We start from the raw sequence: 17,815 nt of genomic DNA, 5'->3' as shown, positions 1-17,815 counted from the left end.
TTCGCTTTTTAATGTCCCAAAGGTCCCAAAGGTCCCAAGGGTCCCATTTGTTCGGGCGCCATTTGATGAGTTCGGCGGGAGACAAGCAGCACTCAATATGAATGATCAGCAAGTCTCATTTATTGGCAACTCCAAACTCCCTCTATAACATCAATAATTAGGCTCCTACATAGTACAAAAGCAAGCTCATTATTGGGTATTTTGTTTAAGGACAACTCCACCTAGTTCCACCTTCTTGTGGTCATTCATCTGTGCTGAATTCACATTCTTCTGATCACAGTGTCCTGTTCTCAGTTCACAGTTATCACTAAGGTCTTTCTGACATTGCAACATCTCATACCAACTACACTCTACTGTTGTTTAATTCTTTCTCAGCTAATTGCTGTATGGGAACACGACCTTTGTTAGCTAGCCACTCTTCCACACTGTTGAGCTTCGGGAGCCTCCCGGGAAGCACCAGCCCTCCCCAGCCCACCCTTGGTAGGACTTTTTCTTTTCTCTCTGCTGACGATTTTATCCCCAAAACTGCCGTGGGAACGTTGTATCCAAGCACATCCTCCAGCGCTGCACTTCCCTCCTGTGAATTCCCTGTGCAGGGAATGTGGCTGTGCTTTTCCCTGCTCTGTTCACTGACAAACAAACCTGAGCCCGTGGGACTGTCAGAGCTCCTCCATGCCATGAAATCAGGTTGTGTTTCTCATGGCATGTTCTGGAGGAGCTTTTCTTGGTGTGTCTTGTGCTGCTGGAAATGACACAAGAGCCAGGAGGGAACAGAAGCTGCTGCTGCCCGTTGGCTCAGGGCCAGGGAACCAAGTTGTGCTCCCGGGCAGTTGGGCCCTGCTGGAAGCAGAGCCGCCTTTCCCTTGAGCAGCTCAAGCTTGTGACAGCTCCAAACAGGAAACCTCAGCAGAAAACTCTTCCTCCAAACTCAGCTGCTTTCCCTCCTGCAGCTGTTTGGGAAAGAGCCTCAAAGCACAGACTCTGCTGGGAGCCATTGGTGCATTTCCTCCCTCCCGGCAGCAGCAGCTCCTGAGCCCTTCACGGGCTCCTGGCCCTTCCCAAACCCTTCAGCTCCCTTTCAACTCTCAGCAGTCACTAACACAGGTATTTCGTTAATATTTAAGCTGCATGTAAACTTGTCTTTTTCTCTCCTCTCTATCTTTTTAATCTCCTCTTTATCTCCTTTAATCCCGTCAGCCCCAGTAGGGTGGGGATGGAGTCTTGGGGTGGGTGTGGGATGAACTGAGGATCCAGCAGAGAAGGGCAAGGCAGAGGGGAGAGGACTCAGCCAAGCCTTCTCCTGCTCTCTCCTCCCCCAGGCTCCAGCTAAAGCAAGTCAGACTGGAAAGGATCCCACAAATGCTGTGTTCTCCTCCCTCTGAGCTTGGCTGGGGATCCTCAGCTTCAGCCTGGTGCAGTGGCTGAGATTCGCTAATTTGAGTTTTTTGGCTAAAGCACTAAATAATGTGGTGGGTTTAGCGCTGGCTGAAATCTCCAGGGCACTTACTCATTTCTCACTGTGAGATATGGATTAGGAGAAGGGCAAAATAGGCTTAAAACTTAGAAGGAATAAAGGAACTTTATTAACAGGACTACAAGAATGAGAAACTCTAATAAAACTTTCAGAACGCCTTTCCTCTCCTTTTTTTTTTTCCTGACACTGTAGAGATAGAACTTGGGATGTTAACACAGTATTAATTACACAATAGTTTTGTATTAGTTTTTGTAGGGAGAGAAGTTTTTTCCTGTTATGTCATGGAGGCTTTTTTACAAGGAATGGATTTTTTTGTGCTTTTTCATTTTTACAAATAGCAGCCGCCTGGGAAGAAATTTTTCTGTCGTGACATTTTCCTGATTTTTACAGCCCTCCTAGAGGTGTGTCAATGGATTATGAATTCATGGGGTTTTATTTTAAGGATGAGTTGTTTGAAGGCAAAGATTCTCTTCATTTGTTTTTGTGATCATCGTTGGAAACAGAAGTTTTCTTCTCTCCCTGGGGGCAAAGGGCATTTTATTGTTTTTATTTGTTTTTCTGTTCAAACTTTTATGGGATAACAGTTACTTTAACATGTGTTTGGTTTCTTTAATGGATGCTTTTGTTTAGATTTACAGTTTTAATATATTTTTATACTTTTTTCATTAATTAAAGGAGTTATTTTGTATATCATTGTTTATTTCTATGGCTTTACTATAAGAATATTTTTGTTTCAATTACCATTTTTTCATTACTTTTCTATCTAATGTTTGACTTCTTTTTTTTACTGACTTTGATGTTTTTTTGTTGTTTTTTTTGTGTGTTATTACTCTGTCCTTTTCTGTCCCTGGAGAGATGAACAAGGTTTGTAGGTCTCATCCGTGTATTGAAAGGGTTAATATCTTGCCCAGGCTCATAATCTTCCTAGTGTTCCAAATAAATAGGTACTGTGAGGGATACATATCACAGGTGAGCACCCACTGCACAATCTGCTTTGGATTAAATCCCATCTCCGTCTTCATCAGCTCACAGTCACTGTGACACTATTCCTGCATGGAAGAAACAGGCTGGGATGGCCCTTTCTGCTTTTGGTCCTTTTATTGACAAATGAAATATTCTATTTGAAAACCTTCAAACCCTGGAGTTTCTTTGTATTTTCACCTGAAAATGCTGCCAGCCGAGGTTCCCAAGTGTGTGGTACGTGTTTGTGTGCACAGAGCAAAGGTGTCAGCCTGTGTGCGTGGCCCGGGTGTCTGTCAATGTCCATTGAAGCAGACGGCTGGAAGGGGGCTCTGCCCGCCCTGCGCTGCTCCGGGGCTGGGGCTGGGCTGGCAGAGGCTGCAGAGCGCTCTGAGAGGCACAGCCTCAGCCCCGGCCGGCATCTTGTGCACGGTGGCACAGCCTCAGCCCCGGCCGGCATCTTGTGCATGGTGGCACAGCCTCAGCCCCGGCCGCCATCTTGTGCACGGTGGCACAGCCTCAGCCCCGGCCGCCATCTTGTGCATGGTGGCACAGCCTCAGCCCTGGCCGCCATCTTGTGCATTGTGGCAGCTCTGAGGGCTGTGCGAGGGACGCTCTTCCCCAGCGCTGTTTCACGTCCTTTCCTTTCCCAGGATGGCATTTGGAAATGTTTCTTCGGCCCTATCAATACACAACTCACTGTCTTACTCACTTTATGCCTGGAAGGTTCTAAGAAGACAGTGAAAAGCATAGCGTGATTATGATGCACAAATAGTAGTCAAGAAAACAGTACTCCATAGCGTAGGGCCTGCAGAGCAGGGATTCGTTTATTCAACACCAGGAGTGAGGGGGAAGCTCCACCACAAACTCACTTGTCCATTCTTTGCACAGGACAAGCTTTTAAACTTTTTAAACTTAATGGGCACATTCTACTTTCCTAAGCTTCATATTTTCTAATTCCATGATTGCGGAAGCCCATGCAGCAGGGCCCTGCATGTAGTTGTCAGCCTCCTGGTGGTTGTTTTTGATGAAGGCTCAGGAGCTAACTGAATTCAAAAGGCCTTTTTGTTACACTTCAACACTTCCCTTTTCTGGGAATTCAACACAAACTTATGGTCAGTAAGTTCTGCAAGTTCTCTTGCTGTGTGAGGCCACATTGTGTCTTTCATTCAGCAATTCATGAAGAAAACACCAATTGCCTACTGAGACACTTCTGCTCCCTCCCAAATCACTACTCAAGAACAAGCCTCAGGCACATGCCCATAGTCCCTCTCTGCCAGCAGCTCCGAGCTGCATTGCACAGTGCTTGCTGTGCCCCAGAGAGCACCAAGCAGGCTGGCCTGGTGCCCCTGAATATTTCTGCAAAGCCCTCTGCATTTCACACCTTTGCTGTGGCTCAGTGCAGAGCTCCAGGAATGCAGGCGCTTGGTCCCAGAGCTGTGTGAGGCACTGGCTCGTGCAGATGTGCCCTGACTTGCTGTCAGTGCCTCACGCTGGCCTCGGTTCCCCTGGCAGAAATGCCGTGCCTGAAGGACACTGCCCTGTGCTGGAGCCTGCGGAGCAGCCCGGCTCCCTCCCCCTGTGCCCAGAGTGCTGCACACACTGCTGACCATTGCCAGGAGTTCCAGGGCAGGCGGCACAAGAGCAGCAATGGTCAGGCAGGGCAGCAGCCCTGGGCTGCTCTTTGCCTTTCTCTCCTCCTGTGCAGACTCCAGACAGCCCATGGCACCAGTGTGTGCTGTGCCCAGCACGGCGCCGCTTCCCCTCAGGAGCAGCCAGCTGCCAGCTTGGCTCTGAGAGCGGAGGATTTGCCTGGGGCCAGCAAGAGGCAGCCAGGGCCAGGCTGCTGCCTCTTGCAGCTCCAAGGGCCTCCTTCCAGCCTGCCTCTGCCGAGGCTCAGGCTTCTCTGGGCTCTGTCAGGGCTCTGCTGGGGCTCCAGCCTGGCCAAGGCCGGGCCCGCTCTCACCTCACAGGCGCTGACAGCTCTGCACCACAGGAGACCTTGCACAGCACCCTCACTGCTCTTTCTGCTTTCTCTCTTCAGCCAGACTCTCCTCCAGCCAAGGAGATTTCTCTTAGGGATACAAATCCAAGTGGCAGGAACCCAAATACTCTCGAGTCACATCTGCACAGCCTGCATCTGCACAGGATGTTTGCGTTGCACCGCTCCTCCTTTGGTTTTTCCTGCAAATGCCATTGCTGTTTCTGCCTCAAATAGAAATGCCACAGCTGGGCAAAACTTGTCCAGTTGGCCATATTCCAAAGGCAGTGTGGTCTGGAGAGGATGAATGAAGAGGAGCCTTCCCCCCTTACAAACTGTACCAAAGAAGCCATCAATGTCACTTTCCACCTCTAAGAAAAAACTGACAATTCAGGAGGAAATGTTGAGCTTTCTCACAGGGTCAGAAGGAGAGAAATGTTCCAAAGGAGTTGAGATTTTAGAAATTTTATTTAAAATCCTACTCTACAATCCTACACTACAAACCTACCCTACCATCCTGCACTACAATCCTACTCTATAATCCTATTCTACAATCCTACTCTGTAGTCCTACTCTATAATGCTACTTTAAGTTGGCCATGGAGAAGACAGTTTATAAATTGATTGTTGCATTCCTGCCTCCTCCTTCCACTTCTTCACGGCAACGATGAGAGGTGCCAGGCTGGACCCAGGCATGGCCGATGTTATAAATTGATGCTGCAGAAAGGAAAAGAAAACAACAAGAAAGCATGATTTTCCAATCTAAGAGCTTGAAAGGCAGGGGAATAGTTTTTAAATGGAAAGGGGATTGAGTCAGAGTAGGTCAGGGGCATGGGGCAAGAGTGGCACAGGTTGCCCCAAGAGCTGGTAGGTGGCCCACCCCTGGAAATATCTGAGGTGTGAGTATCCTGATCTCTTGAAAGATGTCCCTGCTCATTGCAGGACACAGACTAAATGACCTTTCCATATCCCTGTGTGTTAGTTTGAGATGAATTGACATTTAGGGAAAGAAGTAAGAAACCCCGCACGGAAGTGATTTCTTTGAGAGAAGCTGCTGGGAGCTTCCCCTGTGCCTGAGACAGGCCAATGGCTGGCTAGTTCTGAGAACTGACAACATTTAGCACCATTTAGAAATGAGATGTGCCTGTGTGATGATGCACATTTTGAAAACCACCATCCCGGGCACTGGCCCTCTTTGCTTCCGGAGACCGAAGGTAACGGAGCTCTGGTGAGGCCGGCCCTGCTCGCCCACGGCCTGTGCTCCTGGGGGAGGCCGGGCCAGAGCCCAGCGGCTCCCGGGCGGGGGATGGAGGCTGCGGGACCCCGGCCCCAGGCTGGGCCAGGCCACGGCTGCTGACATCTTGCCCACACTAAACCCTCTCCCCGGCGTGCAGCGACGGCTCCAGGCCGAGCCTCCCCTCCCAGCGGCTCCCGGGCAGAGAGAGGGGCCCAGCACAGCCTGAAATCCAACACCGTGACTGCCATGACCTGGGTGAGATTGAACCCTTTCACTGCACAGGTGAGACCTTTCTTATTCTTGTGGGCCTGCTAATAAAATTTGTTATTCCTTTGAAGTTTGAAGCCTGTTTTGCCCTTCTCCTAATCCATAGCTCCCAGCAAGAAATGAGTAAGTGCCCTGGTGATTTTAGCCAGCGCTAAAACCCAGCACTCCCTGCCAGCCCAGCCCAGTCTAGGATTGCTCCCCACTGTCAGCTGAACAGCACCAAGGTTGGAAGGGAGGAGGATGGGGGCTCATCTGATGCCTTGGATTTCAGTGGAGGAGGAGCCCATCCCTGTTTCACCTGCAGCCCTTTTGGCATTTTACCTGCAGCAGCTCCTTGGCAGACCAGCGCTGCGCCTCGCCTTTCTGCAGGCAGCAGCTCAGGAAGTCACGCAGCAAAGGCGAGAATTGCTCGGGCTGCCGCAGCTGTGGGGTCCCTTCTGTGGCTATGTGGAATTTAGCCTGGAGAAAAAGGAAACACAAGGCTCCACCTGCTTCTTTCCCATCTGGAACTGCTCTCCCAGAGCCCATTGTTTAAGCTCCACTCTGCAGTGGCAGTTTTTGCCCTGGCAGAGAGGCAGACATGACTTTCCTGTAGCATTTGGATGACGACTTTCCTGTATCATGAAAAAACCCAAGCCCCAAAGCCACAGCTTTGCCAACATCCAGCAGATCTTGCCTTGGCAGCTGATTTCATTGCCTGATCTAGTTAGTGGCAAATACATCAGCAAATACATGTTTCCTTCTCGGAGGATTCCCAGCAGCTTGGCAGCCTTTTTGGAAGAGGAATTTTGCTATTCTAACTAACTGTACTATTTCCAAGGATTCTTACATGAAAAGAATCTCTGCAGTGCTTGTTGGTCCCTTAAGCACAGCTGCCATAAAACAAAACTCATCCAGCTTATTGTCTTGTTCTTGAAAATGATGGTAATTGGAAGAAAAGAAAGGAAATGCAGCAGGTGTTCCTCAGGGAAGGAAACAAACCTTTGGAATCTCATTTTCAACACAGACACATTAAGATGCCTCCACAAATGTATTGGGTTGAAAATGCCTGTTTGGGCACACAGGAGCCACCTGCAGCTCTGTCTCTCAGCACTCTGAAAATTTCAGGTTCCCTTATGTGGCAAAAGGAAAATATTCATGGTGAAATCAGAAGTGTCACCCCTGTGGTAAGCCTGTGCTCGTTGGATTCTCAAGTCAATGCATTAACGCTGTGCCCATCCCAGAAAGTGCCAGGAAACAAACAGGAGGTTTTGGCAGGCTCTCCTCGTCACCAGGCTCCAGCTTGGTGATATGGAGAAAGTGGCTTGGGTTAGGAAAGAAGGTGGTCACTGAGTGTCTCAGCAGCACTGCACAAGAAGCAGAAGAGACTCTGGCTTTACAGCCTCATCTCTGGGTTTCAGACAAGTTTCCCTGTGAGAAGAATGGGGCTGCACTTCTTCTCTCAAAAGCACTGTTTTAGAAACTTGGTTTGGTTTGAGTTTCTTTGCTTCATTTCTGGAAAGATAACACCAGCTCTGAGATGCTTGTTTCCTATTCTTGGGGCCATCTACACAGCCAAAAGAGCTGGAACGACTTGTAAGGCAAAGCAAAATGCTGCCTGAGAATGGAGATGGTTTGGGCGAGGTAAGGCTTGAGTTCCCCCAGTGCTGCAACCAAAGCTCCAGCAGATGCTGATGTGCTGCAGGGCCATTTGTAGAAGGGGCCTTGGTGGAAGTACTTCCAGCAGATGGCCATGGGATTTTGTGCAGTGAGCAGAGAACACGGGACAGGTGAGAAAGACAGCGGGATCAGAGAGTATTTGCTCCTTACCGATCGAGCAGTGAAACTGTCATAAGGAGTTTTTTGTTCGGCCATTTCAATTGCCACAATTCCAAAAGACCACACGTCCACTTTGGGGCCATATGGTTGACGCGTCACCACTTCAGGTGCCATCCACCAAGGAGTCCCGGTCACCGAGCACCGCTGATTTTGCTCAGGGGTGAGCTGAGCAGAAAGGCCAAAATCAGCTGAGGAGAAAGCAAAATACTCTTTTAATTTTAATACTCTCAATTAGGAAACCAAGCCAGAGAATTCCCCAGTGGAAGTTTGAGAATGTGCAGTTGAATTTCCTGGACAACACTCCCTGCTCTCTTTCCCTGAGGCTTTAGCCAAGGAAATATGAATTGGCTACTTCAAACATCCCCCCATTTTTTACACTTCCTCCAGCAGTGCCTTTTGTTCCCCTGAAGGTTTAGATTGCAGCTCCCTCCCTCTGGAAGGAACACACACAGACACACACACAGAGCAATAGCACTCTTGGCTGCTTGTGGTTCCTTGTCATAGCTGTGTGCACCCTGCAACTGTGCCTTCAGCCCACAGCAGGGGGGACCCCTGCACTGCCAGCAGCAGCATTTTTGGGGAGCTGGCAGTCACTGAAAGCAGCCCCACACCCCCCATTCCTGGAAGGCTGAAGCTGAGCAAGAATACACTGACCCAGCTTGACAGAGCCGTCGGTTCTGAGAAGGATGTTGTTGCTCTTGACATCTCGATGGATCACGTGGTTGGAGTGAAGAAAATCCAGTCCTTGCAGGCACTGAGAGAGAAAAGAGAACCAGGGGGGCAAAAAGTAGTGCTGTGAGTTCATCGCACAAGCAAGGAAACAGCTGTGGAAGGTTCCCTTTGCAGGGGAATGGGGAGGAATGGCAGAACACAGCGCCATTGAGAGCAAGAGCCTGCTGCTCCCACAGTAGCAGAGCAGCGCCTTTCTCAGTGGAGAACTGCAAATGCCAATGCAAGAGACAGAGATAGAATACAAGAGCAGGGGATAAGAGTACAGGAAGTGAGTCCAGTGAGTGTAGGGGCACTGACAGACAGTTCCCTTGAGATGCTCTTGCTTGCCCATAGCCAAGCAGCAACACAGAAACCAAGCTTGGCCCATGAAATCACTCCCATTCTGAGCCCCTGTTTCCCAGACAATGCAGCTCAAGGCCTTGGAAGCACAGATGGGATCCCTGACCTCCCGACTGACAGCTGCAATCTCTCCTTCAGACATTTGAATCTCGTCGATGAGATCTCTCAGAGTGCCTCCGTCCATGTACTCCATCACCAGCCAGAGTTCCTCATGCACAAGGTAGCTGAAAAAAGGAAACAAGGCCATGCAGGTGAACATGCATGGCTAGGTTGGTTTTTTGCTTGAGTCTTGTTTCTGGGTCCCTTGGAGACAAGGGCAGAAGTAAAGGCATAGACATTGCCTCTAGGCTGTGCAGTGTTTGCAGTCTGTGCTGTCTCAAGGAGAAAGGCAGTTTAGGAAGAGCCCAGATAAAAAACCTGTCACGCATGGTATTTCTGGAAATAAGCACCTAGTCTTCCTGGCATGCACAGCAATGGAAAAGAGGGGCAACAATGCAAGGGCAATCCTCTCTTGGATGGTTCATCAGCATTTAAGAAACTTGAAAAACTGAGTCCCAAAGAACTGTGGAGGCAATGAACTTAGAAGGTATTGAATTCTTAAGATAGGGCTGATGCAGGTTTTTGAACAATTTTCAGTCTGCATTTGCCAGGGTGGATTCATGCAGACAAAATGCAGTCTCTTCCCATCCATTGGAGATAAGTCGAGAAATAATCATTAACAACTCTATTTCCTGCCACTGACCAAAGTGGGGTTTTAAGCTCTCATGCTTGTAGTATGTAAACAAACATTCAAGGGGTAGGACCGTGACCACTCACCTGGCTAAGTAATTCACGATCCTGGGACTCCTATTACTCTCCATGATCCTGATTTCATTCATGGTTAGTATCTTCCTATTCACTCCTTGCACATTTATTTTCTTTATGGCCACCTCAAATGACATTGAAAAGGAGTAACTTGAGACAATTGGTAGCATGAGACCACAACACACATGGAGCAAGTGATTTTGGAATGGCACAGCCAAGCTGAACCAAAGTGCCTTGTGATTAGACCTCATCACCGGAGTAATTAGGGAGTGACATTCCAACAGCCCATTTCTCTGCTCCCTTGGGGGTCAGTTACAGGACATGTGGCCACTGGCGATTTGCCTTGTCCACAAAGCCTGTTCCAAGTGCAATTTGCAGGCTGGCTCCAGTCTGTGCTTCTTGTGCCTTTTCAGCACAGCTCTACTCAAAGCTCCAGCCACAGCTGTCAGCAGTGGGGAAAGGCCTGGAGAGCAGCAGAGGCTGCAGGGGCTGTTGACATTTACCTCTCCTCCTGTTGCAATGTCAAGTGCTCTGGAAACCTCTCCAAAACCCCTAGAAACAAAACAGCAGCAAAGAAAGGAGAAGCCATTTAGATCTTGCAGTGGAAGCCAGTCCAGACAGGAGAGCTCTGCTGTAAATGCCTAAAAGCTGCAGGTTGCAGGAGGGGTCTGCCAGAAGGCAGATGATGCATTTTCCCCTCAAGTGCCTGGGCACTGGGCCTGTTCCTGAAGCCTTGGGATTTACTGCCTCAGCTCCAAAAGGCAGCTTATTCCTTCATCTCGGCTATCAGCTTCTAAACTGTGCAATTCTAATCCTGAGCATGGAGTATTTCCTGTAGCAAACTCTTGGAGAGAAATGTTCCTGAGAACTGTTATCTGACAGCTCTCATTGGGGGTAGGTTGTGCTTTCAGGCAAGCAAGATTCTTCTCCTTTCATTAGTGTGGCCAGATGATTTGGAGACATCCAAAAATGCGAAGGAAATGAATCCTGAGCTGTCCCACACTTGAGAGACAAGCAGATTTCCCAGGTTCTGTTCCTTGCTGCAGGCAAGACCTTGGCAGCATGGAGATGTCTTTGACAATGCCTTCTGAGCACACTTGACAAATTCTGGCCAGTACTGAGACATGGGGCAGACTAAGCCCGCTGTCTAAACATGTGGACAACTTGTCTGACTTCCCACTTGATGGATATTCCCCCAGTGAAACACCTGGCCCATGGCTGTGTAGAAGTGACTGTGGTTGGACTCACCCGCTGCCAAGACTTTCCAGTTCAATGTATTTTGTGATGGGATTTTCCTTGTTCACCATCCTCCCTGAGGGAAACAAAATGCAAGATGCTGACTTTCAGGCAGAGATCCCAACTTGCAGGAGATGCCAAAGGCAGCCCCGCTGTCTGGGGCTCTGAACCCTCTGTGGTCAGCTGGGCAGCAAGCACAGCAGCAACAAGACAGGCAGTTGTGCAGTACAAATGGGCAGCAGAGAGACTGATTTTGTCCAGTCCTTGGAAGGAAATGAAGCACAGAGAGCACAGCAGGGCACAGCACAAGGCTGGCAAAGGCCAAGCATGAGCACTGACAAGCAATGGCAAGAAGACACAGCCAGCCTGAGCCCCTGACAAGCTGTGGCCCCCGTTCAGGACACAACAGCATTGCCTTGGAGATCAGACACAGCCAGGTGCAGATCAAGGCCCTTTTGTGTCCCAGCAGGTGAAGGTAGACACCAAATCAGCTGGGATCTTTTCTCAGCCCCACCAGGTCTTTTCTGAGAGCACAGCACTGGCAGCTGTTATGGGCAAGAAGCAGATTAAATGGGTTGTGCTGCAGAATCACAAAGGGCTTGATGTGTTTTCCCAGAGACTGATCTGAGCAGGGCTTGGGCCAATAGGTAGGATTCTAAGAGTCATGGGAATGGCTGGGAATCAGGGATGAAAAAGTGCCATGGATCTGAGGAATACACAGCACAGGGGCTGCAGGCTCGCTCCTGAGAAATGCCTGCAGTGCTGTTTTATCTGATCACACCATGTGGATGTGTCTCTTGGACACATCTTTAGAAAAATAAAACTAGGATACTAATTACAGATTGTTATACAAGTATCTGTTTCTTCATTGTGGGCCCAATGAAAACATCTCTTGCTCTCTGTTTCTGCTGTCACCTGATGTTCTTTCAAAGGAGTCCTCACTGACAAAAATACAGCATTCTCATAAAAACCTTGTAGATGTAGTAGAGGCAATAAAAACAGTCCTAAAAATGACACCAGTAAGACACATGGGGCAGAACAGCTCTTTCAGGATGGAGAAAAAAAAACCTACCAAAAAACCACCAAAGCCAAAACAAAAATCTATAAAAAACACCACACAGAAAACAGAACCACAACAAAAAGACAAAATCCCAAATCAGTTTCTGTGAAGTCTTTTGGTGCTGACAACAGGTGGGAAGTCGGGAGTCTAAGGAGAATTTAGGAATTAAATACTCTGTTCAGTTTGGCCACTAGCACACAGAACTTGCATAGATCATTTGCTGGGCCACAGCCTTCTGCTGATCCAAGAACAATTCCTGCTTCTGCCTTTAGTGGCAAGGGAATGCCAGGCAAAGCCGAGCCAGTCCAAGCTGCCCTCAGAGGCAGCAGGAACAGCCAGAGCGCTCTCTCGCTGCCTCAGAGCACAGCAGTTCCTGTGGGGAGTCCTAAATGTCTCTGGGACACCAAAGTGAGGAGGATCATTTGCTACAGCTCTGCTGGCACGTGCACACAATACACTGTCCCTCAGACAAGAAATACACCAGACGTACTCAGTTGCTCCACGAAGTCTCCCAGGCTCTCCTGGAGCTGAGCAGCAGATGTGTCACTGCTGGAAATGGACAAACTGCCCCGGCTCCACTGCTCAGCTTGGGGAACAAAGGCTCCTTTAGATGCTGCTGCTGCTGCTGCTGCTGCAGCAGCAGATTGAATGGAAGAGCCTGTGTAGATCTGAGAGAAGAAAGGAGTTTGTGTCAGGAAGCTGGCTGGCAGAGATTACCCCGAGTTCCCTTTTCAAATGCAAGCCCTTAGGAAGTTGCTGTTAGTCACATGCAAAGCTCATCAGCTGGATTTTTTGGATGCCCGCTTCTGGAACCAAATGGTCAAAACCCAAGGTTGGTTTTAATCAAGTTGATGGCCAGTTTCATATTCCATTTTCCTGGATTTTCTGAAGGATGACTGCAACAACGACCATTGCACTTCCTCCCAAGGATCCCTTTCCCCCTCCAAGGGCTGCAGACACATTTGCAGCTCCTTGTTCTAATGTTGGAGCTCCTCCCCCTCAGTCCTCTTTTCCTGCACCATCTTCAGAAGGTGCTCAGCCTGCAGCACTTGTGCTTGGGACAGTACCTGTGCCTCCCGCCGACCTTGGGGCTCTTCATCAGCCGGCATTTGCTGGAAGCCTTCGCAGGCTGCCAGGTGAGATATCAACACGTCCACCTCAAGTCAAAGAGAACAAAGCAGTCAGAGACCACAGCTTGTCCCTGTGTGCCAAGGCTCATTGACTGTGAGCAAAGGGAAAGAGCAGGACAGCAGCAGATTCACCAAGGGATACAGACAGCTTGCAGCTTGTATTCCAAATCTGTCTGGGGGACTGTGTTCACTTGCAAAAAGCCCTGAAGAAACAAGGAGAGCAGGAGCAGGCCAGCAGGAATCCCTTGAGATGAGTGCTGGCAAAAGGGGCAAATGACTGGTGCCACTGTCCAGGGCAGCAGCTGAGATTGAGCACAGCAGGAAATGTCCTTCCAAGCAGCTGGGATAGACACTACAGCAGGATGGCACTGAGAGGCATCAGCCCAGCCCCCTGCTGCTCTGCAGAGGAAAGGCAAGAAGGGCAGAAAGCACCAGACTGCAGTGACTGCTGTGCCTGTCGCTCTTTCACTCACTCGATTTTCTAGAGCCTCTTGCTGCTGAGCGAGGAGATCTAATTTCTCTTGGATGATTCTCCTTTCTTCCTCCAGCCTGTTCTCCCTTGCCCTGATCCTAGCCTCAGCTTCCTGCAGCTCTGCCAGAAGCTCCTCCTCGGAGGCCTGTGAAGAACGACAGAGAGGAATTTCCATGAGTGGAGTGTCTGCCTCACTTTCACTCACCTGGTTTCGTTGATTTCCTCTCTGCCAGTGGAGATTCATCTCCTCCTCGATGTTTCTCCTTTCTTCCTCAGGCCTCCTCTTCACTGCCATGATGGCCATCGGAGCTTCGGGCAGCTCTGCTTGGGGCTCTGCCTCGATGTTCTGTACACACAAATGGAGAGCAAGTGCCTGGGAGCTGCCCTTTTCAGGCCTGCCCTGCCACTCCTGCCCTTCTGACATCTACACTCTTGTTAGAAATCCTGCTCAGTCAGGAGACAAGGATGTGTGCAATTGGATCCTCTGCTGCAGGTCAGAGAGCCTCTATGGCCACCTCAGGATATGGAAGAGGACCAAGGTGTTTCTCCTCCCTCTTTTGTCAGCTGAGAATTCTGAGTGGCACTGACAGAGATCCTCAAAAGGCCCCACCAACAAATTAATTGACACACCCCTAGGGATGCCAATGAAGGAAGCCATGGGTCATGTAATGCATGTATGACCAAAGTCAGCAAAAACCACCTAAACCATGGAATTGTCTCACCTCACTAGGACAGGCAGAAATTTACAGGTTAAACAGGGAGTGTCAGGACAGAAGAGGCAGGAGGAGGAAAACAGCTCTAAGGAGAAAAAACAACCATCTCTAAAGGGGTTCTTAGCAACAAAAGACAGCACTCAAGGACTTGCAGCTTTGCCCCCACACTAGGCTCCAATGCAGTTTCCAAAGCTGCAGACTTCACCACAAAACGTATCAAGAGAAACTTGCCACTTGTGGATTTTGCCTCAGAAGAAGGGTTCAGAACTACACAGTTTGTTTCTTTGGCCACACAGGACAAGAATGGCTGGCCACAGCTGCATGGACAACACAATCATCTCCTTGCAGCTTATCAAAAGCCAAAAGACAGGTGGCCTAAAAGACTCTGCAGAAGTGAAGAATTACTGCAGAAAACTGCAGAACACTTCTCCAGGTCATGCAGAGGTTTCCAAAAAGAGACAGCAAACAAACCAAGCCCTGTGAGCCCCAGCAATGCCGTGTGAGCCCTTGGCCATGGCTTGGCAGAAGCCAAGAGACAGAGCTTCCCTGAGCCAAGCAGCCAGCTGCTCACCCGCAGGCAGCAGCGCTTTGGGGCCTCAGCACGACGGCTCAAAGCCCAATTTCCAGCTGCCACGGGATGGGGGAATGGCTGGGTGCTGGCAGGACTCCAGCACTCAGCATCCTCAGCCAGCAACAGCAAGTGCTGGCTGCTCAGAAACTTGCAGCTCTGCCTTGCACTAAAGACAGCAGCACCCAGCACTGGCACTTACTGTCTGGGCATGGTCAGGCTGGGCTGTGACCACAGCTGGAGGCTCGTGCTCCTTTTGCTCATTTTGCTCCTCTTTGGCCTCTTCTCCAGGAGCAGAGGGAGCCACAGCAGAGTCTGCTCTTGCTTCTGGGCTCTGTGGACAGATGGTGGAGTTAGGGACAGGCAGCTCCCTATCATTTAGAACCTTATTTCTCTTCAGCTCGATTTCTACAACCAGCTCTACCAAGCACAAATCATCAGCTTTGATAGCAATGGGATTCTGAGTCTCTCCAACTAAATTAAAATGGGTTAATTCAGCCAGGCTGCAAATAGTTCTGAATTAGAGAGTTCACCCTGGCTACTATCAGCAAGCAATGTTCTCTCTGCAAATCTGAGCTTTGAGTTCTTTTAAAGCTCTGCAATGAAAATTAGGAAATAGCCAACAATGCCTTTGCTATTGCTGTTTTAAACATGGAAATGGATCTTCTTTCAGCCCACCCAGCTGGCCCTCTGCACTCTACTGCCACAGGCCAAGCTCACAGTTCCCTGCACAATTCTGAAACACCAGGAACATCAAATGTTCCTTTCTGACTCACCTCAGGATCGGCACCTCTGAACACACGGCTCAGATGACCTGCAGTGGGCAAGGAAAAGGAACCAAATTCTTTGAGAAAACTGGAGAGAACCGTGGCCTATTTAGAACAGCATCTGAGAAGATCTCCCAGTCTACATTTTCAAAGGTGTCCTGCTTGACTGGTGTGGTTTAAAGCAACAACTTCAAAAAAATCACTAGAAAAGTTACTTGTATCTTGCAGTGAGATATGGATTAGAACAAGAGCAAAACAGGCTTAAAACTTAAATGGAATAAAGAAAGTTCATTAACAAAAACTACAAGAATAAGAAACCAGAATAAAACTTCCAGAACAACCCTTCTCTCCCCCACTACCCAACCATTCCCTTGTTTACATGACAACATAGAGACAAAAATACTTTGGAACTTTGGTGTTAACAACAGTCCCAATTCCTGCTGGAGTCTTTTCATCAGTCTTTGTAGAGAAACAAAAGTCTTCTTCTGCTATCTATGGAGTTTTTCACAAGAAAACTATTTTTCTTCATAGCTTTCTATTTCTCTGATGCCAGCTGTCAGGAAATCTGCCATCAGTTATCTCCTCCCATTTCCCATCACTCTGAGGTGTGTTATGGGTCATGAGTCTAGGGATGTCATTTTTAAGAATGAGTTATTCAAAGACAAAAGTTCTCTTTATCTGTTTTTCTGAGCCCCCCTGGAAACAGAAGTTTTCTTTTTGCTTCTTAAAAGCCCAAATCTTCAACTCTTACTTCTCCCCCTCTGTTCCAGCATCTCACAGTGTCACAACTACTTCATCATTTGCTCAAAATCCTCACTTGGAAACACTCCATTCCTCCCAATATACTCTGTCATGAATTAAAGGAGGTTTTATTCAGAAAACTACTGTCCATCTCCATAGCTTTAACAGAAAAATATTTCAGCTTATTAAAAGCATCTCCTTCTTCCTCTTCCCCCTCTAAATTTATTTTTTTTCATCACTGTCTTTGATGGGCTGATGGTTGATCACTCCCTCTCTCTCTCTCTCTGGAAAAAAAGGATTAATCTGCATGTCTCATGCAGGCAGTAAAAGAGTTAAAATCTTGCCAAAGGTGCAGATGTTGATGGTGTCAGGTTTCAGTTCAATGGCAGAAACTGCAAACCAAGTCAGGCCGGCCGGCTCCGTTTCTCCCCCCACCCCGTCCTCTGCAGCCTTGTCCGGCCTGGAGGGGGGGAGGAGGCCGAGACAGAGCCCTGTGACCTCGTCAGAAGCCAGAAACCAAAGAGAGCAAGAAATTCCCGGCCTCACATCTTCAGGTGGTGTTCATAGGTTGATCTCACTTCCCAATAGTTAAAACTGCTGCCAATTCTCACCCATGGCCAGGAATTAGTCAGGAGAAAAAACTCCCATCAGCCTCCAGCAGTTTCAACTTCCCCAGCTCTCAGAGCTATCTTAAAAGTAAAGTCACCCCAAGAGATTGAGCCAGCAAAGTGAGGAAATGCCAGACTCTGCTGCCACAGGCTCTCCCGTGGAGGGAACAGAAGCCCTGCAAATGCTGCCCGCAGCCCCCTGGCTACAGACACCCCGTGTTTTGCTGAAGGTGTTGACAGGAGCTTGACCAAACCAGGGGCATCCTCATGGTCTTTGTGTTTCAATAGCAACCCGGTCACTAAGAAAGAGCAGGGAGACCTACAAAAGCCAGCTCAGGTTCCAGCCAGGGAAAACCTCTACTTACGTGCCAGGTTGGTGAGGTAATATCCAGAATATCCGATGACATAGATGGTGCAAACGGCAGCAGCGAGTTGCTCCATCATTTTTGACAGTTTGCACACTCTGCTCCACCACAAAAACAAACACGGCTCCTGTCAGTGTGCAGCTGCCCACTGACAAACGCCTCAAGCAGGAGGATGCTCCTGCACTGAGCAAGCCCAAGAGCTGCTCTGACCCTGAGGCCTTCCGTGCACCAAGGCAACCTTAGGATGTCACCACGACAAGGTGGCATCCATGCCCTGACATCACAAAGCCAATGCTCTGCGCTGCTCTGGGAATTGATGCAGAGCAACCCAACCTTCCCTACAGCAAACACAAAATTGCCTGGCAGGTTCTCCTCTGTCACAAAGGGTCACAAATCCTTTGTTGGGCTGTGGGAAATGGAAAGACAGAAACTTCCACAGATACTGAAGGGTTTGATTGACAGCCTTGGAAGGAGCTTGGGTTCATGCAATGCTAAAGGTTCACAGACGTTGAGTCGAGAATTCATAAGCTTATGTTCCTATAGC

General features: G+C 48.9%; 1 protein-coding gene across 2 annotated transcripts; it reads right to left on the bottom strand.

Moving 5' to 3' along the window:
• Positions 1–4,864: 4,864 nt before the first annotated feature.
• On the bottom strand, positions 4,865–17,506 carry LOC147645451 (serine/threonine-protein kinase PAK 3-like). 2 transcript variants are annotated; one of them, XM_086874606.1, is made up of 14 exons: positions 17,272–17,506; positions 15,567–15,604; positions 14,993–15,124; positions 13,511–13,855; positions 12,975–13,064; positions 12,398–12,575; positions 10,860–10,923; positions 10,115–10,163; positions 9,624–9,736; positions 8,914–9,031; positions 8,391–8,490; positions 7,728–7,924; positions 6,240–6,377; positions 4,865–5,131 (listed from the first exon to the last, which is right to left on the bottom strand). In XM_086874606.1, exons 1-14 carry the CDS (start codon positions 17,348–17,350, stop codon positions 5,003–5,005), a joined length of 1,770 nt encoding a protein of 589 aa, XP_086730732.1. In that variant the 5' UTR covers positions 17,351–17,506; the 3' UTR covers positions 4,865–5,002. The 2 variants fall into 2 exon arrangements, with proteins under 2 accessions (XP_086730732.1, XP_086730733.1); XM_086874607.1 differs by having other exon boundaries at positions 13,511–14,307; positions 17,272–17,478.
• Between the last annotated feature and the right edge of the window lie 309 nt (positions 17,507–17,815).

The sequence above is a fragment of the Cyanistes caeruleus genome, unplaced genomic scaffold, assembly GCF_971803275.1.
Source record: "Cyanistes caeruleus unplaced genomic scaffold, bCyaCae1.hap1.1 HAP1_SCAFFOLD_296, whole genome shotgun sequence".
Lineage (NCBI taxonomy): Eukaryota > Metazoa > Chordata > Aves > Passeriformes > Paridae > Cyanistes > Cyanistes caeruleus.
Note: the sequence above shows the minus strand (reverse complement) of the source record. Positions and strands in the feature narration are given on the sequence as shown.

Coding starts and splice junctions, on each gene's coding strand:
- LOC147645451 (XM_086874606.1), bottom strand. CDS start 17,350: ATGATGGAGCAACTCGCTGCTGCCGTTTGCACCATCTATGTCATCGGA. Junction 13,065..13,510: donor AAGAGGCTCTAGAAAATCGA/GTGAGTGAAAGA, acceptor CTTTGACTTGAG/GTGGACGTGTTGATATCTCA. Junction 9,737..10,114: donor ACATTGCAACAGGAGGAGAG/GTAAATGTCAAC, acceptor ATGTCATTTGAG/GTGGCCATAAAGAAAATAAA.